The sequence below is a fragment of the Lutra lutra genome, chromosome 4 (assembly GCF_902655055.1).
Source record: "Lutra lutra chromosome 4, mLutLut1.2, whole genome shotgun sequence".
In the NCBI taxonomy this organism is placed as follows: Eukaryota; Metazoa; Chordata; class Mammalia; order Carnivora; family Mustelidae; genus Lutra; species Lutra lutra.
In genome coordinates this window covers 45,436,961-45,460,993 of record NC_062281.1, presented here as the reverse complement: position 1 = coordinate 45,460,993, position 24,033 = coordinate 45,436,961, and the positions used below count along the sequence as shown (strand labels likewise).

The 24,033-nt window shown below is 40.0% G+C and overlaps 1 protein-coding gene across 1 annotated transcript in view; it reads left to right on the top strand.

The window, feature by feature from the left end:
- Positions 1 to 24,033, top strand: part of SLC26A7 (solute carrier family 26 member 7) — a 120,959-nt gene that overhangs the window by 8,628 nt on the left and 88,298 nt on the right. The window contains exons 3-4 of the mRNA XM_047728131.1: positions 19,888 to 19,998; positions 21,871 to 22,043. Coding sequence (XP_047584087.1) covers positions 19,888 to 19,998; positions 21,871 to 22,043 — 284 coding nt within the window. The remainder of the gene's footprint in view (positions 1 to 19,887; positions 19,999 to 21,870; positions 22,044 to 24,033) is intronic.

Genomic DNA, 24,033 nt, shown 5'->3' with positions numbered 1-24,033 from the left:
TTTTTGTCCTAGATGTAATTATCTAGCTACCTATTAAACATCATCTTAATGTCTCCCAGGGACGTATTTACCGCTGGACCACATCACTTTCCCCTCTCAAAATCAGTCCTTATCCTCCTATTCTGTATGATACAGAGAGTCACCCCCCATCTACCCAGTTGTCTATACCAGAAGTCTGGGAATGACCTTACTGCCCTTCCCCCTTAACAACTGTATTCAGCTGAGGAGGTTCTCTAAATTCTTTCCTCTTAACATCTCTTAAATATACCTGATGTCCATTGCCCTTGTGACCATTGGTATTAATGGTATTAATAGATATTAATTAGATATAGACCTTGGTATTAATATTGTACTATTGTACTTAATAGGTACTTGTGTATTGCTGAGTGCTTAAGATGTGCCACAAATGGCCCTAAACATGCATTGCGTATTATATTAATTAAACTTCAGAATAATCTAAAGAGTTTGATACGATGATTATCTGTATTTTACAAATGAAGAAAATGGATTAGTTTGCTTATAGTGCCAAGTAGTACAGTTTCTATAAAGCAGAGGGTTTTTTTTTTTTTTTCAAAAAAGCCTCTTTTTTTGTTTTACTTTATTTTTCAGCCCTAGGCAGTTGTACAGGGTTGCTTTAGCTGGAAGTTATCTTCTTGGATATTTACATTTTAAGTTCATAATAAGATTTCCATCTCCAAGGACAGAGAAAGGATGTAAGTTTTCTCTCAGAAGGAGTTTAAAGGCATATTTGCTCAAATCTGGAGCATTTATTATTTAAGTTTTAAAATTTAATTAATTAATTATTTTTATAGAGGGAGTGTTCTGATATTTGTCTTTCTGGCTCCTGAGCCCATGCTTTTATCTTAATTAAAAGTCACCATCATTTCTTCCATTCCAGTTAGAATGTCTTCTTGTTTATAGTATTGTCTCTGTATTCTTTATTTCAAACTTCAACAAAAAAATTTTTGAGTTAGATGGGGATGTTGTCTTAAATTCCTTCCGCTACCCCTCTGCCAATGGCTTTTGGACCTTTTGGTTTGACTCCATAGAACACCCTTGTTTCATGGTCTCATCTCTCACTTCCCCAACAGTCTTTCTTCTCATCACTTCACTCATGTGTCCCTGGAAACTGAAACCTCAGGTGTGTGTTTATTAACTTGTATCATGTTGGAGCTGACCATTCAAATAATCAGAAGACTTCATTTTAAAACTGTGGAGGGTTCCCCCTTCATTTAAGTGTAATCATTAAAAACAAGTGACCATATCTCTAATGAACACCGTAAGCTGAAGTTTATTGGTGCTTGTACCCTTCTATGGGTGTGTGGACTTTCCAATTTATCATATTCCCCAACACTTGCTATTCCTTTTCCATTAGTACACTTAATTCCTCTTTTCAGTCTCATCAGAACTAGGCAGGATGTTCTCAGTCTCAGCTCATGGCACCATGATTGTCCCAAATTCATAAGTATTCAAAGAACAACATATTTAATATAAAAGCATACACTATTTAGAAGGTAGTTATGGCTATAAAGAGCCAACTTTTCTCTCATTAGATAGCACTGCACTTCTGAAGATGTTTTTGAAAGCCCCTCAATATCTGGATCTCACTTTTACCAGCCACATCATTACTTATTCACCTATGTTCTGGTTACACTGAACTGCTTAGTGTTCTAAAGGATCATGCTTGTTTTGCATCAGGACATTTGCACATACTGGTTCTTCTTAAATGGATAGCCTTTCCCCCTGGATTCACTCTATATAGATTATATCTTCACCTGATTGTATCTTAGCTCTATCAGGGGCTGGGTTTAGCTTAGTGTTTTGGTTTTTTTTTTAAAGATTTTATTTATTTATTTGACAGAGATCACAGGTAGGCAGAGAGGCAGGCAGAAAGAGAGGGGGAGAAGGAGGCCCCCTGCTCAGCAGTGAGCCCAATGTGGGACTCGATCCTAGGACCCTGAGATCATGACTCTGTAGCTCAGTGGTTCTTAACCTTGGCTGCATATTAGAACTCAAACAGCAATTCAGTAATGTGGAACCAATGCAAGAAATCAGTTGCTTTCCTATAATGTAAACTGTACATTATATAGTATAATGGGAATTATACTATATAAGGGAAATTAGGGAACCAATTCCCTTACAATAACATCAAAACCATAAGCTACATCGGGATAAACTAACCAAAGAGGTAAAGGATCTGTACTCTAGGGGTGCCTGGGTAGCTCAGTAGTTAAGTGTCTGCCTTTGCTCAGGTCATGATCCCAGAGTCCTGGGATTGAGCCCCACATCAGGCTCCCTGCTCAGCAGGGAGCCTGCTTCTTCTTCTCCCATTCCTCTTGCTTGTGGTCCTCTCTCGCTGCCTCTCTTTCTCTCTCTGTCAAATAAATAAATAATTAATTAATTAAAATCTTTTAAAAAAAGGATCTCTACTCTAGAAACTACAGAACGCTTATGAAAGAAGTTGAAGAAGACCATGAAGATGGAAAAACATTCCATGCTCATGAATTGGAAGAATAAACATTGTTAAAATGTCTATGCTGTCCAGAGCAATCTATACTTTCAGTGCCATCCCGATCAAAATACCAATGGCATTTTTCAAAGAGCTGGAACAAACAATCTTAAAATTTGTATGGAACCAGAAAAGACCCTGAATTGCCAAGGAAATGCTGAAAAAGAAAAACAAAATTTGGGGGCATCATGTTGCCTGATTTCAAGCTATATTACAAAGCTGTGATCACCAAGACAACATGATACTGGCACAAAAGCAGATATATAGATCAATGGAACAGAATCGAGAGCCTAGATATGGACGCTCAACTCCATGGTCAACTAATCTTTGACAAAAGATCAGGAAAAAAATACCCAATGGAAAAAAGATAGTCTCTTCAATAAATGGTTCTGGGAAAATTGGGCAACTATATATGGAAGAATGAAATTTGACCATTATCTTACACCATATGCAAAGATAAACTTGAAATGGCTGAAAGAGCTCAGTGTGAGACAGGAATCCATCAAAATCCTAGAGAAGAATATAGGCCGTAACCTCTTTGACATCGGCCACAGCAACTTCTTTTAGGACACATCTCCAAAGGTAGGGGAAACGAAAGCAAAAATGAACTTCTGGGACTTCATCAAGGTAAAAAGCTTCTTCACAGCAAAGGAAACAATTAACAAAATCAAGAGGCAGTCCACGGAATGGCAGAAGATATTTGCAAATTACATTACAGATAAAGAGCCAGTATCCAAGATCTATAAAGAACTTCTCAAACTCAACACCCCAAAACCAAATAATCAAGTCAAAAAATGGCAGAAGACATCAATAGACACTTCTCCAAAGAAGATATATGAATGGCTAACAAAACATGAAAAAATGTTCAACACCATTAGCCATCAGGGAAATTAAAATCAAAACCACATTGAGATACCACCTTACACCAGTTAGAGTGGCAAAAATTAACAAGGCAGGAAACAACAAATTTTGGAGAGGGTGTGGAGAAAGGGGAACCCTCCTACACTGTTAGTTGGAATGCAAGTTGGTGCAGCACTTTGGAAAACAGTATGGAGGTTCCTCAAAAAGTTAAAAATAGAGCTATCCTATGACCCAGTAATTGCACTATTGGGTATTTACCCCCAAAGATACAGATGTAGTGAAAAGAAAGGACACATGTACCCCAATGTTCATAGCAACAAGACCACAATAGCCAAACTGTGAAAGGAGCCAAGATGCCCTTCAGCAGATGAATGGATAAAGATGTGGTTCATATATACAATGGAATATTACTCAGCCACCAGAAAGGATGAATACCCACCATTTGCATCGACATGGATGGTACTGGAAGGGATTATGCTAAGTGAAATAAGTCAAGCAGAGAAAGACAATTATCATATGGTTTCACTTATATGTGGAACATAAGGAATAGCATGGTGGACATGAGGAAAAGCAAGGGAAAAATAAAAGGGGGAGAATCAGAGGAGGAGATGAACCATGAGAAGCTATGGACTCCAGGAAACAAACTGAGGGTTTCAGAGTGGGGGGGATGAGGGCGATGGGGTAGCCCTGTGTTGGGTATTAAGGAGGGCATGTATTGCATGAAGCACTGGGAGTTATACGCAAACAATGAATCATGGAACACTCCTACCAAAAACTAATGATGTACTGTATGGTGACTAACATAACATAATTAAAAAAAAAAAAAGAATCTCTTTTGGCATTTAAAACCTATTCCCAACTGCTAGACCAATTAAATTAGAATGTTAGGGAATTTAGGGAAAATCATTTAATTTCCTAGGCCTTAGTTAGCTTCCTCATCTGATAATAAAGTGAAGTAAAGTGAGTTGCTAGGGTTGAGAATTACAGATTTTGTTCCCCCATAGTACTCTCACTTATCCGCTAAACTAACTATTGCATTCATTTGCAATTTGAATTGATTTCCCCCTTAATTACAAGTTCCTTGAGGACAGGGACTATTTATAGTCTAGGGTAATCAATCATCCTGGTTTCAGCAATGAAAGTCCTGAGTCCTGGGAAACCCTTTCAGCTCCTATCACCTAGTAGGTACTCAAATGTTTGTTGACATTGAAAAAAATCATAATTGAGAAGACAGGACCAAATTTTCCTATTTTCACTCTGCTTTTGTTGGCTACTCTCCCCATGGAAACTTTCAGTCTCTTACTCCTTCTGCTTTATCAGCTTTTAGTCTGTTCATCCTGAAGCTTCTTGGTCATGGTAATTTCTTTATTTTCACTCTTGTTGAGCTCTCACCTGTATAACAAGCTATGTATGGTGTGAAAGAATGATATGATTTGCCTTAACTCTTCTAGTGATTAGAACCAATGATCTTTGATTAACAGTCTTTGTCTGTGAACCTAGAGAATGTGTGTCTATAGGAATTTTGTTTGCCTGTAGTTGTGGTTCTCGAATATGTGTAAATTTACTCTGGGAGACCCACTTGTAATATTGCTTAGCCCTGAGCCCACTGATGCTGTGAATCAGACAGTTGATTATACTGTGGTTTGCTAATAATAATTCTAAGACCATCACAAACCAGTTACCAGAGGGAAATAAACTTTCATCATTACCCACACAGTTTGGGTTTGATTTCTTATGTGTAGTTCTTGGAAGTACCTACTGCCACCTAATTATTTTGTTTTCAAGAATACTAATCTGTCTTCCTAGGGTGCTTTATTCATTTCTATTAAAAAACATACTTGAAAGAATACACAGTATTTTGCTATGTTCTTGGAAAGAGACAGAGAAGTATAAGACAACAATCCAGCCCACAAGGGCCTTATTATTTTCCCTTCCTCAGAAATTTGTACAAAGTATATGAGAATATGATCTTGTTATTCAGCCTTAAATATCTCAGTCTGGTGTGGGTACATAAGGGTGGGAACCTTTTCTTAATGAAAGTTTGTAGAGTATTGGTTTCAGCCACTTTCTGCTGTGAGTAGGTTGTTTAAGCTAAGCAGCTGCCAAAGAATGTGTTTTTATTTAGGAACATGAGAAGTAGTACAAGCCCATCTATATAACATAACATGAAATGAATTGGTGGTAAAAACTGAGCAAATATAGAGATCCAAGTGGCAGTCTTAAACAGCTGGCAAGACTTGATTTGTATAGACATATGGTATTATGTGAAATGGCATTTTAAGAAATCAAGTCCTGCTCATCATTCTTTCTCTGGAGAGGATCTCAAGGGAACTATGTACACAGGTAACATTTAGGGGAAGGCAACCAGTGTCCCACTTTATCTGCTGCATTACTGCTTAAAGTGCAGCTCTAGCTAAGCTGGATTGTGTCCAAAAAACAACCTAGAACTGAGGTGTAGATGTGCTTGTGACCAGAGAGTGAGAGAAAGATGTATCATTGCTTACCTTGAGGCAGGCCCTGGTCTTTTTATCATATTAGGAACATAGAAGAGGATATAGTAGAAGAGAGAAAAACATACATGTGTGGATATACTTTTGCCCATCAAGAAATTTGTCTTTTCGGATTAAGAGTATACATCACAATGAATGTTGAGTAGTATATAGAATTGTTGAATCACTATATTGTATAACTGAAACTAACACTGCATGTTAAATATACTGGAATTAAAATAAAAAAAAAAGAGAGAGAGAGAAATGTGTCCTCATCGGAGCGTTCAACTTTCACCTCTCCAATTAGTAGCCCTTCTCTTGGGAGGTAGAGGGCAGTGGGGAGAAGGGGTCTGAGAACTTCTGCTCCATTGTTCGAACTGAGGTTGGAGCTGTAATAGGAGAGAGCGGGATAGAATCAAGCCACTTGAGAAGGTAGGACTGGAGTCAAGTTCATGAAGGTGAGCTGGGAGATGCAAATTCATCCTGGTGGGTGTAAAGTTTAGCACCTGGATGTCCACCAGTGAGAGCAGGATAAAAGGTAAAACTGGGGAATAAAGCGTTAGAAGCTAAGATGAAACCCAGGAGAAATCCCAGATTAGGACCCTGGTCCAAGGTTCCGGGTCAAAAGGGTCTGCGTTACAATCTAGGAAGCCACCAGCATGGACAGATCTCAATGATGTCTTTTCTAATTTTCTACCCAGTATATGAGCAGGCTTCAAATTTTGGTGGGTGGACTTGAGCCCAGTGAAGGCAGTGAGAAAATACACCTGGCTGGAGAAGAGAAGGCAGAAGCATGAGCCAGCAATTAATGTAATGTGGAATGAAATTTCTTGCACTCTGCTGCTCCATGCTCTAGTGTTTTCTAGATGGGTGTTAAGGGAAAATGGTACTCAGAAAAAAACACTGAAAGATGCCAGGGAGCAATTCCTGTTCAGATTTACTCAGGTAGAACGTTCAAGGGGAAAGAACATCAGGATCTATGAGAAGTCTCAAAGCTCGCAGTCATATTCTGCCCGATGTGGTTAGCACCTCCTAGAAAACTGGCCTTCGGCACCTTTGGGTTGGTACTGGTCTCCACAGTGAACCACTTATTAACCTCATTTCCTGGACTGTTTATAGTTTCTTGACTACCTGACCTTGCTTATGTCTCCATCTGCCTTGTAACCAGTACCTTTCTTTGTCTCTGATCCTTTGTTTGTCTCCTCAGATCCTGGGTAAATGGGTATCTGGTAAATCTGGGTAAATGTATCACTTCATTTCTAGGACCCTTCCTGTCTTTATCAGAGTCCCATAAAAAAGATCCCAGTACCTTGCTTGACACCTAATAGTTTACTTATAAATGGAAATAGTTTTTATTCTCTTCCTTAACAATAGATCTCATAATCTCATTGGAGTCCTAGACACAAAAGCTAGATAATTGTAATAATTTTGGTAGTATATAAATGAAGAATATACAGTTGCACTGTATGGCATGATCAAGTCTTGCTGGAGTGGGGTTGAGGTTTGTAGTTAAGGAAATTTTCAAGAGAAACTATACTTTGGGTCTTGAAGGCTAAACAATAGCTTCCCAGGTAGTCCATAGATGAAGGGCACTACAGACAGGAGAAAAAAACATATGAAAAGGTAAGAAGACTAAAAGAACAGTTCATTTAAACACTCATCAGTAATCTCACTCAGTGGGAGTTGTAGCTGGAGAGGATAGAATGGCCCACACCACAGAAGGCTTCAGTAACATGGATAAAGTGTTCGGGCTTATTTTCCAAGGTGATGGAGAGCGTTGATGGATCTTGAGGGATGCCAGGGTGTGACAAAGGTTTGTGTCACTGAACAATCACTCTGGCAACAGCTTCTGTTACATGTTTGGCAGAGGCAAAAGCCTAGTTAGGAATGACTAGTTAGGAGAAATTCCCTTCAGAAAAGATTATATTCGTGGGGTTGGATGGGATCATTCATGATTAGTTCGTAGAACAAAAAGGGAAACCAGAAAGAAAGCAACTTTGGGGAACACTGACATTTCAGTGGCTGAGAACTAGCAAAGGGGAATGAGAAGTCACGGTCCCTGAGCATCATAGTGCCCCGGGAGTACTACAGTACTAGGAAGAGTGTGGTTGACATGGTAAAATGTATTTATGAAACGTAGAGTTCCCAGGACTTAAAGAATAAACCAATCATGTGAAATTTGACGGAACCTCTGGAAAATATATATATATTTAAAGATTTTATATGTTTATTTGACAGATGGAGATCACAAGTAGGCAGAGAGGCAGGCAGAGAGAGAGGAAGGGAAGTAAGCTCCCTGCTGAGCAGAGAGCCCCATGCGGGGCTTGATCCCAGGACCCTGGGATCATGAGCCGAAGGCAGAGGCCTAACACACTGAGCCACCCACGTGCCCTTGAAAATATTTTTGATGATAAACTCAGATGTACCAAAACAAAATGCTTCACAACTCTTCAGGAATGAGGGCAACTTGTAGAAAAAATTCTTTCTATTCTCAACCCCACTTCAATTCTTACCTTTCAAAAAAATTTTCTGGGACTATGGCTCCCATATTTCTCTGTCATCTCTGAACTTTGACCATACTGATCATTCTATAAACTGCACATGTAATTGTTTCAGGCAAGATCCTTCTAGTTCATATCCCATGTTCCTTTATATCTCTAATGAAATTGAAGGTGAATTTGGGTACACAGGAAAAGGTTTAAGTACTTACAGGATAACTATCAGAAAGACCTCAATTTTGAATTCTACATCACTTGGTCAAGTTCTTTAGCTGCTCTAAGATTAAGTCTTCCTGTATGTACAATGGGAATAATAACACCCAGTACATAGAGTTACTTTGGGGACTAAATGAGAGACAATAAAGTACTCAGGACAGTATCTAGTACCAAAGAAGTGTTTAATAAATGCTGTTATTTTGATGCTATGATTGCTGTCTTCTATTTCCCATGAGAACGTAAACTCCAGAAAAGCAGGGATTTTTATCTGGGTTGTTAATTGCTGAACCTCAAGGGCATGGCACCTTGTATGGGTTTCATTCAAGGCAGATGTCCTCCTATGCCTAGGTCCTACGCCTAGGTTTGAGTCCTGCTCCTTGGAGGTAAAAGAAAGGTAAGAAGATGGAAAATAATCAGTGTTGCCTGCAGTTTTCCGAAACAATTAAGTTAGAGAAATTCTAGGCATCTTACAGAATAAGGTTTCCCTCCCAATTTGCCTGGATGGTACTTCAAGTCTTCCTTCCAGCTATCACTGATACCAGTTGCTAGACAGATGTCATTGAACATCTGCAGGTACTCAGTGTATGAATGTGCATGTCCTCCGTCTCTCTCCCACTTCTCTTTCCTTCCCTGTCTACCCAGTTAAAAAACAGAAACAGAAATGAAAACAAATCCGAAAGGGAATGGGAAGAGGTGCCAAATAAGCGAATTAGCATTTTTAAGCTCATTGTATTTTTCTGTTTGGCTCTCGAGGCCTGTGAGACAGCACTTACATCCATGACTGGGTCAGAGAATATTTTGAGGACTGTTTGTATCCGGTGGGTTCATGATGATTCCCATGTAGCTTGTTGTGTGTAAACTGGGGGCATTGCTGGAGGATGGCACTGGGCAGACAGGAGGCTCATTATTGCTCTGGTATGATTTGTGTGGCCAAGCCGCTCCCGTCTCTGAGGCTGCATTATGTGAGGCGGGAGTCCCAACCCCGGACTGTGGCTGTCTGCGCTCGTCTGCACAGACAAGGGCTCCTTGGTTTTGTCCGGAGCCAGGGATTAGCGAAGTGTGCCTTTCCTCTGCTCAAACAGGTCCCCATTTTCATGGGGCCTTACTGTTTGTTCTTAACACACTTAGCCACTTGAAACTGGTGAGCTAATGAAGCCCTCCCAGAAGTAGCTGGGCTATCTTTAAGGAGTAAATTAACCATTTCTGAGCATGGGGGCTGTACATAATCCATTTTTGAAATGACTTAAACCATTACAGCCTGAAAAGTGATATAATCTCACAGGCCTGGTCTGATGTTTACTTATATAATTATGTCACTAAAGTTCAAGGATTACTTCTTTTCTTCCCCCACCCTGAAAATTACAGTTTTGAATATAGTTAGGTAATAACTCTAGTATTAAAAATATTAAAGGATGGAAGTGACCCAGAGAAAGTGCTTCATACTGACCCAGTTCAAGACAGGGAAACCAGAGACCACTGTTGCCGTCTCTTTCTCTTTCTAATTAGTGGGTCTCAGAATCCCCATAATTACAATAAGAAGAAGCAAAGAAATGGCATATGTTGCATATATTTGAGTTTATACTTGCACACTTGCCTCTGGTTCCTGTGATTCTTCATCGCCACAAAAATCAGACCCTTCCTTTATCACTTCTCCTTCTCCTTCTCTTCCTCTAGTACACAGTGTGTGTCCTCTCTGGCTTATTATTCCCAGTGATAGCTTCATGGCCAGCCTTTACCAGTGCACCCTTAGGAACCTCTCTTCCTTAGGGAATAAAAATCCACGCTTCCAAAATGTTCACAAGATATTCTTGCAACTTGTTCATCTTTCTTAAAAGCTTGTTCTCTCAGGGCGTCTGGGTGGCTCAGTGGGTTAAAGCCTCTGCCTTCGGCTCAGGTCATGATCCCAGGATCCTAGGATTGAGCCCTGTGTCGGACTCTCTGCTTGGTGGAGAGCCTGCTTCCTCCTCTCTCTGTCTCTGCCTGCCTCTCTGCCTGCTTGTGATCTCTCTTGTCAAATAAATTAATAAAATCTTAAAAAAAAATAAAAGCTTGCTCTCTCATCCAAGGGCATTATCCCCCTGGACACGCCTCTCAGGTGGAGGCTCATTGTCCTCCCATTGCCCTTGGTAATTCACATACAAAACACATCATACTTGTATTTCCATGCTTACCATCCATCCTCTTCAATACTGCATCTCCTTTGCTTGTGCTCCTTCCAGGGTCAGTTGTCTTCACATGGTCATGTATTTTTGCAAAATTTCCCAGGTGAGATATTTTAACAGAAGTTAATTAAGAACGCTGCCTCTTCCCAACTCAGTTTCCCTCAGGCCCTGCCTCTTCTGTCTGGTGGCATTGGCATGACTGGAGATATTTTTGGGATCTGGCTAAGATGAGGTTGCCACAAATGGCTGACACTGACAGAGATCAATTAACACTAATCGTACAGTAATATAACAAGGGCATTATCAAGAAACTAGGTAATTAATGTCAGCAGTTCTCAAGTCATATTTAAATTTTCTGCACAGAAAACTTGAAATGCCCTGAAATCTTACAGCTATCAAGAATCTCAAAAGACAGGACGCCTGGGTGGCTCAGTTGGTTGGGCGGCTGCCTTCGGCTCAGGTCATGATCCCGGCGACCTGGGATCGAGTCCCACATCGGGCTCCTTGCTCGGCAGGGAGCCTGCTTCGCCCTCTGCCTGCCACTCTGTCTGCCTGTGCTCACTCTCTCTCTCTCTCTCTGACTAATAAATAAATGAAATCTTAAAAAAAAAAAATCTCAAAAGAGGCTTTCTCAGTTTGACAGTTTGAATTACATGTGATATTAGCAACCAGCTACACAGCTAAAATAAAAATTTCTAATCTATCAAGTAATAAAAAACAAACCTAAATACACAACGGTGACTTTAGTCTGATTCTCCCCCCAACTGGAGCCTGAGTCAGAGAGCTTCTGTGCAACTTTGTAATTAAGGAATGCAAGCCCCGAGGGCAGGGGGAGGGACTGTTAGGGAGAGACAGTGGGGGCAAGAGATGCCTATAAGGGGTCTGGCTCTCTCCAAGGGTGTCACATGGCTCTGGCATGGGGGCCGTGCCCCCCAAGAAGGTATGGCCTGCACCTCCAGACCATTTTTCAGTTGGGAGAAATGAGGAAAGTTGTATTCACTGGTTTTTTCTGTCACAGGTCAAAGACACACCCTTTGGGTTCTCCTCTGAGCTGACATGGGGGAGTCTGGGCATTAACAGAATCGCAGAGCAGGTGTCAACAGAGAAACACCAGGGTGAGAAAAAGAGAAGCTGTCAAATTGCACCACATGAAGTCAGACAGCCCCCGCAGAGCTCTGAGAGATGGGCGAGGCCAAGAACACTTGAAATGATGTATTAGAAATGTCTGATGTACAAGAGGAAAGCCAAATTTATCTTCCTCCTCTTGATAGCAAATATTACAAAAGTCGCCAGATGAAGAAGTGTTCAAAGAACATCCAGCCTAAAATTATAAGGGGGAAAAAGAGGTTTAGAGATGTATCAGGCAGTTAATTAATACAAATAGTATATTATTTTTTATGGATATTTGGTGGTGGAGTTTGTCACCTTTTTAGAATTTATAATTTAGTGTGATTTCTCAGTGTAAATAAATACTCAACTTTGTAACTAAATTTATGTTGTAAATTTATCTTTTTGGGGCTCATAAAACTGACTGCCCAGGGGCGCCTGGATCGCTCAGTTGGTTAGGCATCCAATTTTTGATTCTGGCTTGGGTCAAAGTCTCAGGGTTGTGGGATCAAGCCCTGCACTGGGCTCTGCACTGGTCATGGAGGCTGCTTGGGATTCTCTCTATCCTCCCTCCGCCCCTCTTCTCTCTCTTTCTCTCTCCCTCTCTAAAAACAACAACAACAAAAATCCCTGACTGCCCAAGGGCTCATGTGTATCCTATCTTAAAACTAATAAGAAAATAAACAAACTCTTCTTTCCTTCATCCCTGTCTCCATTTGGCCCCAAGCCTTTTTCTCTTCTCTTCACTAATAAGGCTTTTTAGGGGTTGGTTCATGTTTCCTGCCTCGCCTTCCTCAGGACCATTCCTTAAACTTCATTCCCCCACCCTGGTTTCCTATGCCCCCTTTTCCCCAGCAGTGCTGGGTCTAAGGTCATCAGTGGCTCTTCTGTTATACAATTTAAAGGACATTTCTTTTTGTGTTTGTTTGTCTTTTTTGTTTTTGTTTTTTTTTTTAATTTTTTATTAATTATTTTTATGAACATGTATTGTATTATTTACCCCAGCGGTACAGGTCTGTGAATCGTCAGGCTTACACATTTCACAGCACTCACCATATCACATACCCTCCCCAATACCGAACCACCCTCTCCATACCCCTCTACCCCCAGCAACCCTCAGTTTGTTTTGTGAGATTAAGAGTCTCTTATGGTTTGTCTCCCTCCCGATCCATCTTGTTTCATATTTTTTCCTTCCCTACTCCCCCAACCCCCCACTCTGCCTCTCAAATTCCTTATAGCAGGGAGGTCATATGATGATTGACTTATTTCGCTCAGCCTAATACCCTCTAGTTCCATCCACGTCGTTGCAAATGGCAAGATTTCATTTCTCTTGATGGCTGCATAGTATTCCATTGTGTGTGTGTGTGTGTGTGTGTGTGTGTGTGTGTACGTGTACGTGTACATATATATCTCACATCTTCTCTATCCATTCATCTATTAATGGACATCTAGGCTCTTTCCATAGTTTGGCTATTGTGGACATTGCTGCTATAAACATTCGGGTGCATATGTCCCTTCGGATCACTACATTTGTTTCTTTAGGGTAAATATAAATACCCAGTAGTGCTATTGCTGGGTCATAGGGTAGCTCTATTTTCAACTTTTTTGAGGAAACTCCATGCTGTTTTCCAGAGTGGCTGCACCAGCTTGCGTTCCCACCAGCAATGTAGGAGGGTTCCTACAACTTTTCATTTTATTTTTTAAGATTTTATTTATTTCAAAGGACATTTCTGTTCTTTGTCATGCATACTGTTTCTATGGAATTGCCACAGACTTCGGCCTTGGCTTCTTTATGCCCTTTTCTCTTAATTCTCTTCCTGTGCATCTGACAGTTTCTTCACTCTTGGAATTTTGGTGTTGACCAGGCCTTCGGCCTTCTTATGCTGACCTGCCTGGTCTCTTCGGGCGGAAACCAGGATGTTAGCGGGTTCCTGTTACATCCCCTTACATCCAGTCAGTCACCTTTGGCCCTGTGACATGTTCTAGGAAGAAAGTGCGCTGTGCTAAAGCCACAGGTCAGGGAACTTATTTGTTTTTTGACTGTGTGTAATGTCCCTTTATATGTGATGGAACTGTACTTTCTTTCTCTACTGCCACTACCTGGATATTGGCAGGAGCTCCCTAACTGTTCTTCTTTCCACCAGTCTTGTGTGTCTTCCACATAACCCCCAGAGTGATTGCTTAAAAAACAAATCTCATCACCTTGCTTCCATTAGAAAAAAATGTAATGACTTCTCTAACATTAAGGATAATATTAAGGTTGCTTTCAAAAGTCTCCATCAAAAATGTGTAAGTTGTATAGTTTTATAAACAATGTAAAATGTGAAAAAAGTTTCAAAGATGTGTAAAAAGATGTATAATCCTCTTTCTTGGATTTTTACCTAAAAGTATTACATAAAAAATATATGCCTATAACCTGTTCGTCATGTCTAACAATGTATAATGGTCATGTCCCCAGGTTAATGGATATGGGTCTAATTCATTCTTTTTAATAGCTACATTATATTCCATAGTTCTGTTATACCATAATTCATCTAATGGTCTCCATATTGATGACTATTCAGTTCATTTCCATTAAGATGTGTAGCTGCTAGGCTGATTGTTGGTATTCAATGTTCTTATTTTCCTACTGTCCTAATGTCTTCATTCTAGATATTTCTACCACCTTCTCTGAGTCAGAAAATATCAGATTATTTTAAAACAGAGAAAGAGACGGGGCTCAGTCAGTTAAGCATCTGCCTTCAGCTCAATTCATGACCTAGCCCCGCCTAGGGCTCCCTGCTCAGTGGGGAGCCTGCTTCTCCCTCTCCCTCTGCCCCTCCACCTGACTCATGGTCTGCCTTTCTCTCCCAAATAAATAAATAAAATCTTTTAAAAATGCTATAAAAATAGAGAAAGAGAAAAGGAGAAGGTGGGGAGGAGAGAAAGGAGGAGAGAGACAGTGAGGGAAGAAGACAATGAGGGAGAGCAGAACCGCACAAAACCTTTTTTCATTACATAGCGTTTTTTCCTTTTTAACTGTTAACCTGGAAAAGTACTGCAGGATCACCTTGCCTTCCATTTCCTTTGTCCACACAAGCGGCCCTTTCATTTTCATGAAAAAGGCTAGTCATAAGAGTCTTAAGTCAGTGATTAAGGAATGCAGCACAGGATTGGCTCTTTCATTTCCTTTCTTTGAGTTTTATTGTTGGTGCTTTCTCTAAATTCCAAACACTTTCTCTTACCCTTCTGGGATTATTGGTGCTTAGTCCTCATTCTTTGGAATGAGAACTTTTAAGTGCTTCTATCTTTAGCAATTCTGGGCTCAGAATAAGTTCTGAAATGCACACAAAATTACTTTTGATCCTTAATATTCATGACATCACACTGCCACCACTTCCACTGCCAGCCCCTAGACATTTATAAGAAATAATTAAGCTTTTGTTATTGGCTTTTACTCCTATGAAGTATCTTTACTGTGGGGGTGTCATTTGGATAATGCTACAATTTATCAAGTGGCATGACTTAACTAGGATAAAATCTCGGCTTTAGTTTTAAAATAAAACCAGGAGGCAGGGGGGTAGGTGACAAACACCACCTTCCCCCCACACCCCCAGTTGAATAGATTATTAGCATCTATCTCAAATCCTAGAGCAAAGGCAACAATTCATCTGTGGGCCCAGCATCTAGAACTGAAAAGGAACGTTTGTTTTCTGCTTAGCAACTTAAATTGAATACAGTGCTTTAACGTGATTTTGAGAAATGAGTATTTTCGAGATTGACCAAACTAAAAGCTTCCTGTTTTTTTGCAGAAGATAAGGGAAAGCTATCTATATATATCCTAAAGGGGCAGTCACAGCTCACAAATAAAGGGTGTTGATCACCCAGCAGGGGGCACCTTTTTCTAATTTGCATAAAGTGGGAAGCGATCTAGCACCAGCTTCAGTTAGCTGCAGGCTGGGCGCCAAGGCGGGGGTCTTCCCATGAGCCGGTCAGCCTGGGTTCAGCCTTCTTGATATTTTTGTAATATCTTCTTTTTGTGTACTAGAAATTGGAGATTTTATGAGACAGTTCAGTTATTACTTCGTATAGAAACTCAATTCACAAAGTTTTTAAAGACTGACCACGGTTCTAGGGGGAGTAAAACCCGTGCTTCTGAGTCCTAGCTGCCTGACCTTAGCATAAACAGGTGAGTCCCTAAGCCAGCAGAACATGGAGGCTCCAACAGAGTGGCTCTCTATGTGTAACCCCAGCACCTGATCCCCAACTTCCAACACATTACTTAATTTTTAGACGTGATCGTTGCAATTCCAGGCTTCTTGGATTTTTCTGAATAATTGCTATCATGTAAATCCGGATAAATGGCTGACAGGAAAATAAAAATCTGTATCTTCAAGTATTGAACATTGTCTTCTCTGTGATAAACAGTTCTCTTTCTCACCAGTAGTGACAGTGTGACTTTCTAGCCATTTCAACCAAGAGATTAGATCAGGAGCAGAGGCGGAGACTCAAGAGTGACCCTACCAGCTTTGGTGCTCCCTCTCCCTCATGGGCCAGGCACTGTGTTAGGGAAGCCATTTTCCTTGCAGCTGGGGTTAGGGGCAAGGGGAATGGTGGGAAATGTGTGACATCGTGCTCAGGGCCCCTCAAAGTCTGGTGGTGTCATAGGCCCTGAAGCTAATGATGGTGTGATGTGGGAATAAAGAGTCCGTTCTGCTTCTGTACTATAAGAGCCATTACTACACCTACAAAACATGTTTTCTTAAAAACCACATCTTTCAGTCCTTCAGAAAGTGACCATTCTTTTGTGGTTACATCAGACTTGCCTTACCAATATACGATTTTTGATCTTTAAAAATAATCACCCCTCTGAAGACTTTAAGGTTTGGGCTCTGTCCTCCAATCTCTCTCTCTCTCTCCCTTTCCCCTTTGCTTCTGTTTCTCTCCTATCTCTGTTTCCTTTCCTTCTCTATCTCCTTTCTTTTGCTCTTTCTTTCCTATCCCCCTTTGGCACCCTTTGGCCTGATATTTATTTTGTTTTTATTTCTGATCCTTCTTTTTGTCCTCTTGCTTCTCTTCTAGTCTAAGTTAGATTAGGTAATACAAATATTTATTAACATTTGCAGTATTTCCTCCCCAAATACTAGAATTAGAGAGTGGTAATCCTGCTCTTAATTTATTAAATTCCTTGTTTCATAAACATGGATTAGAGTATAGATAATTCTGGTAATTTGTAAGTGACTCAAACTAGTTAATATTTTCATCATTTTTGAAGTGTTTACCATATTTTAGCTGGGTGAATGTGTGTGTATGAAAATGTGTATGTGGCTTATTTTGTGGCCCAGAATAATAAAAGAATCAGACCGAATAAGAAAACTTTACCCAGGCCCCTGTATATTTTGGAGGTGTGGGTGGGAGGATGGCTTGGGTTTTATGGTTCTTATTTGTGGAAAGAGTATTTTAAAGCACTGTTTATCTGTGTTCATCCATTCCTCATTGCCATCTTAGCAAAGAAACAGATTCTGGCTGAGGGTGAAGGACACTGTTGCTCAAAGGGAAAGCTCAGTATCGGTGTCAGACTAGAGGAAGGAAATGGCTACAACAGTATTCGGTTTTTTTGAGGTGTTTTTGTAGAATCTACTGAAGTAATATTTTACATTTTTAGGTTTAGAGAGCTCTTAAAGATTTGGATTAAACATGTTTACATGCTTATCCTGATTTTAATTTGATAAGAGTATGAGTTCTGAAGAAATTCTGTTTTTGAATGGATTTTGCTATATATAGATATTGCAGGGGATTAAAGAAAGACTGGGAGAGAGAGGGAGAGGGAAACTGGAAGAGAGGGAAAGAGAGAGAGAGAGAGACAGAGAGAGAAAGGAATTAATAAAGCTAACAGGTAAATAGTTGGCTGTTCACTAGGCAAGAGGTGAGGATCTCACTGCTTCTAGGTCTGTCTATACATTTTCTGTTGCAGATAGAATACAAATGTAGCCAAACAGGGCAACTCTTATCCTGTTGATATTTATCGCATTTATCAAAATTTCATGTGTGTATAATTCATCCATCTTTTGTTAAAGATGCTGCGTGCAATTTTCCTTTACCCCCATCCTTGATTTAGTAGATCTGGGTCTTCCGAAATGTGGGCCACATTTTTTCCTTACCTGGAAACACTCAGCATTCTATTTCTTGATAGGTAATTTTTTCAGGTAACTCATTCTGAAAATGAAAAGGAGAAGTTTTTTCTAGCTTTCTGTGTGACTGATATAATGTACAATTTTTGCAAAGTTGCATATGCTATAAATGCCAGGAGGGGCTTTTTGGGGGTTAGGGTGGAGTAACACTTAAAATCGTCCTTCCTAAATCCAGAATGCTGCCTCTCATCCTGCATGTATGAAATTCTAGAGCAGAGTCTGCCATTGAACCTTCTAGAGTCACTTTTTATTTATTTTTACCAGACATTTAGGAATACATTGTAAGTAAATAGCAATACAGATTTTTTTAAGTTAAAAATATTTTTTTAAAGGTTATTTATTTATTCATTTGACAGAGGGAGACACAGAGAGAGAGGGAACACAAACAGGGGGAGTGGGAGAGGGAGAAGCAGGCTTCCCGCCAAGCAGGGAGCACGATGTAGGGTTGGATTCCAGGACCCTGGGATTATGACCAGAGCTGAAGGCAGACATTTAATGAATGAGCCAGGTGCCCCCAGATGGGTTTTTTAAAATAAAGAAGGGATGGTCACTGGTAAACATTTTATGTATTTTAAGTAAAGCTAAAATGTCTTGTAGTGCTTGAAAAACGTATTTGATGTATAACTACCGCTTATTTATTAAAAAAGATTTTTTTTAAAGATTTTATTTATTTGACAGAGGGAGAGATCACAAGTAGGCAGAGAAGCAGGCAGAGAGAGAGAGAGAGAGAGGAGGAAGCAGGCTCCCTGCGGAGCAGAGAGCCCCACGTTGGGCTCGATCCCAGGACCCTGGGATCATGACCTGAGCCGAAGGCAGAGGCTTTAACCCACTGAACCACCCAGGCGCCCGTCAAAAAGAAATTTTTAAACTTAATTTAAACAGTAAAAGTTAAATAGTAAAAAGTATTTATCCTAGAACCATACTGTGAATTATGAATTAACCTCATTTGCAGGTAATCTAGATTCTAATGCTACCTCCTTCCTCAAGTCCCTTTGTACCTTCTAAAATGCATTATGTTCAATCAAATGCTTATCAATAAATTGTATAGACTTGGATGGATATGTCAGAACCTAGCTTAACTAGCCATGACCAGCAAGATCACTTTAATGAGCTCGTATTCACATGTATTTTGGTCACATATAAACCACTAGTGGTCATTTAGACACATCTAAGAAAATTATCTATTTGTATGTAACATACAAACTATGTAGGCAGTGGTATTGATGAGGAATAAAAATGAACAGTTATGGGTTACTCCTTACCTACTCTTCGAATAAACAAAGTTGATTTTTTTTTTTTTTCACTCTAAGAAACTAGAGCTGAAATAGTTTGGGATCCAGGATGGGAAGTGCCTTAGTTCACATGTCGCCCTGCTACTGTGACGCAGTCTGAGATCAACCGGCCAGCGGCCAGCCAGGCAGCCTTGAGTGTGTGTCCTTCTTGCCCCAGCTTTCCTGACCCTTATTGGCAGTAATGCTGCTCGTCCTGCCTCCCCCACAGATGCTACTGTGCCAATAAAATGATCCCAAAAAACTGTAGAAATGCTTCTCGAAGTGTGTGTGGCGATATTTTGCCTCAGGTTGGTATCACTTTTACCAGGAAGATTCTCTGGACCAGTCTTTTCTTGTAGACGTCTCTGTAATCGAGGGGAAAGGTAGTGGTCCCAAAATAATGGTTTTTAGAACTGAAATTTAAATATGAACTAAATGAGGGAATTTCTAGTTAGTTAGGATGGTAACTCTAGAATCTCACTGAGCGAGTGGAATGATTAAGTCGTAGTTCCTTTAGTCACTAAAATAAATATGCAATCTGCTTTGTAGCGGACTGTATCTTGGAGTTTTAAGAAGGTCCTAATGACCGGGGTCTGCTTGACAGGGTTGGCCTTTGCGATTCTTTCATCCGTGCATCCTGTGTTTGGTTTATACGGGTCTCTGTTTCCTGCCATCATTTATGCCATATTTGGAATGGGACGTCATGTTGCCACAGGTAATAATTTCTCTCTCTGTTTATGCTCCTCATGCTACTAATGGAAAGGACTCAGAAGTGCTCATTAAAGGGGTGCCTGGGTGGCACATTTGGTTAAGCTTGCAGGTCTTGGTTTCAGCTCAGGCTGTGATTCAAGGTCATGAGATCAAGCCCCACACTGGGGCTCTACACTGAGCACGGACTGCTTAAGACCCTTACTCTCTGCCCTCCATGCTTGTGCGAGTGCATACACGCAATCTCGCGTCCTAAGACAAATAAATAAATAATTAAAAAAAAATGCTCGTTAGTTACTGATTACATTTCCAAAGCAATTCTAACTTTACTTCTGAAAACCTCAGCAAATATTAGAACATGACATTTAACTCTCTGTGCCTCACTCAATATGTACTGTGACTTATTGCTATATTATTATGTAATCAAGATTATTTTAAAAATTCTTTGCATTTTTAAGTTGCAAAAAGGTCATAAAAGAAGGGCATACATTCTGAATTTACAATGAAATAAGAGAAGGTAAGCTCTTTAAGGGAAAGAAAAAACTATTGAATTTATGTACTCCAATGTTAACATTTTTTATGTAATTGGTGCTTAGACTCAATGATCTTTTAGGTTTCGTCCAAGCTAGATTCCATAATGCCCTTTATTCATTTTTATTTTTTTTAAATTTTTTATTATGTTCAGTTAGCCACTGTGTCAAAGAATAGATGGAAGACATGAATAGACACTTCTCCGAAGAAGACATACAAATGGCTAACAGACATATAATGCCCTTTAATTAGTATATCTCTTATCTTGGCTATCTCTGCCTTACTAAATAAAATGTGAACTATCACAAATAGTCTGATAATAGAACAAACTGGTTAAAAACTTGGTTGTAGAGTGAGATGGTTCTGGGTATATGTCTTATTTGTTGTTTGCTATCTGCCTGACCTTGGACAACCTTTCAAAGGCTTATTTGCTGCTTTCTGGATAGTGAAATAAAAAAAATTCATATGACTATAATTAGAATTAGATGAGATAATTGATGTATAGTGTCTAATTTAGTACTTGCTACATAAGAGTAAGTTAGTTATTATTATTACAGAAATGATACCTTAATCTTAAATATTAAGGTAATAATGATAAAAAATACTTTTAACAGAAATATCCATAGAGGCATTTCTATTTATTTTGTGTGCTTAAGATCTTAGCCTGTAAGTATGTGTCTGTTTCTTCACTTTGTGTCATTTCAGTTTGTGTCACTGACTGCATTGGTTTCCTATTTCCAATATAATAAGTTACCAGGAGCTTAGTGGCTTGAAACAGGATAAATTTATTATCCTATAGTTTTAGAAGTCAGAAGTCTGAAATGAGTTGCATGGAGCTAATACTGAAGGGGAAGAGTTCACAGTTAACCACTGAGCCTAGTGAGGTTTTCACAATTATCATCTCATTTATGTTTCCCCCAAGTCCTGAAAGGTAGGTATTATCATCTGCAGTTTATGGGTGAAGTAATGGAGACTCAGGGTCATGCACTTTAAGTCACATTATTGATAAATAGAGGATTTGCATGCAAGCCTAAACTGTGATCTTAATCCCTGTCCTGAGGATACTCTCTGTGTAGGTCTGCAGAGTGGTGGGAAAATGTACATAGGATCTGGGAAGAGCAAGGAGCTGGGTGTGGTCATATGTTGAAGGACTGTGTGTATCTGTAGGAAAGTTTCTGCTTCTTCCGTGGAGTGGAGTGAAGGGTGGAGGAGTCGGGGTGCTGAAAAGAGTGTTTCCAATAGATCTGTTTAGTTTTACACCATGTGCTCAACTTCAATGGTGGAATCTAACCATTATTCTTGAGTCCTTTACTAACAGAAGATTCCCCCCACCCCCACCCCCTCTTAGGCACCTTCGCCTTGACATCCTTAATATCAGCCAACGCAGTGGAACGGCTTGTCCCTCTGAGCAGCCAGAATTTCACCACACAGAGTAACACAAGCACACTGGGTTTATCGGACTTCGAGCTGCGAAGGATTGGTGTTGCCGCAGCTGTTTCCTTCTTGGGAGGTGTGATTCAGGTAAGTGGTACTGATACTTGGGAATGAAGAAAGGGAGACTGGAAGGAAAGGCAGTTGGTGCTTTGTTTTTATTCCTGTTCGTGTCTTTGTCTCTATAGAGGGATGAAGATTTTATTGATGTATTTTATCTTTACGGAAACACTGCTAAGTGCCAGTTGAATAAATGAATCAGCATCAGGAAATCAGAGTTACAGAGAAGCAGTTTTTGACTCTTCAGGAATGAGCTTCCTAGGGCACCTGGGTGACTCAGTGGGTTAGGCCTCTCCCTGCGGCGCAGGTCATGATCTCAGGCACCTGGGATCGAGCCCCGCATCGGGCTCTTTGCTCAGCAGGGAGTCTGCTTCCCCCTTCTCTCTCTCTCTGCCTCTCTGCCTACTTGTGATTTCTGCCTGCCCCCCCCCAAAAAAAGAAAGAAAGAAGGAAAAGAAAAGGAAGAAAGAAAAAAAGGAATGAGCTTCCTAAAAAACATTTTACAAAATGGAATGGGCTTCCTTTTACGGCAGTGAGGCAGTCCTTGCGTTCATACAGTGACTGCATCATCACTGTAGGATAGGGTAGGATAAGTTCCTACAATGGGAAGAGACGTGACTAGATTTTTTAGGTCCTTCCCAATTTTCAGAGTTTATAATGTTACTGCCTCCAGCAGCAACAACTGGTGTTTCCTTTGTGCCGAAGACTGGCCGGCGTGAGGTCTTCTGTCTCAGATCTGCCCCGACTCTGCCCCTTTCAGCATCAGGCAGCTGGTTTGTTGCCTGGTCTGCTCTAGTCTTTCTGCTTCTTCAAAGTATCGGACTATGTAATTTGCTGTTTCTAATCAGTCGCCAGAATCAGACAATTCAGAAGTGACTATAAAATAAATGCAGGATAGTGCTGTTAGACACGGAATTTATCTGATGGCCATTTTGGCTTAGTCTTCTGTGTTATGATGAGTTGTATGTACATAAACTTCCCCGGGCGACTATCTTCTGCGTTGGTAGAGGCTCTATTCTACAGTGCAATGTTATTTACAAGGTCAAAGACGGTGTAAAGGCCAAGAAGGGAGAAGAAGAGTTGATGATTGCCTGGAATTGGAGGGTTAGAAGAAAAGATGTGATCGAGAGGGAAGGAGACAGAAATTGTATTGCTTTCTAATGAGGTAAAAAGGGTGGGAGAATTTAGGATATAAGACCAATACTAACTCAATTCTTCCCAGTTCTTTAGAGAGTAGACCATGTGAGGGGCAGCTTTGCCTAGGAGACTGCTGGACTAGAAGGCCAATGGGTGTCATGTGCAGTGATGGTGTGCTTTCAGACTGGTTGCCTGAGTACCCTGTAAACTTTGTTTTGTTTTTTCAAATGTGGATGATGTGCGTGTATTCTGAGACTTGCATAAGCAAGCTTAGTGGGCTCTTCTTCCTCGACTTGCCACTATGAGACCCTCTGATGGACCTGTGATCTGTGTCCACCTCAGAAATAATCAGCCATGTGAATTGGTGATTCAAAAAGGGTATGTTGCCATAGATTTGGTCTAGGTTTTCCTTAATTTCTGCTCATTTAAAATAAAATAAAAATCTCCGTATTAACACAGCAAAAGTAAAATCACTTCTCTGGTCCCACTAACTACCATTCATATCTCTCTTTGAATTTATGATTTTTACTAGGTTTGGACTTTCTCTTATTCTTTTAAGCATGGAACAACTAGTTTTAGGTGGATATTAGTATTTTGAAAAGTCCAAGAGGGTATATAACTAACAGTAAGACCCAACAACCTTCGGCTTTGTCTCATTTTAGCCATTTTCCATAGTTCAAAACAATCATCAGGTATTTTGTTATTATCTGCCATATTTAGATTAAGGATTTAAATGATAATAAAATATAAAAGTAAAAGCCAGGATTCTAACAACATAAGAAATAAATGTCTCATTTCTCAGAATGAAACTCCCGAGAATCATGAGAGTAAAGCAGGATATTATTAAAGAGAATAAAAATAATTTGGTTTTCATGGACTTTTA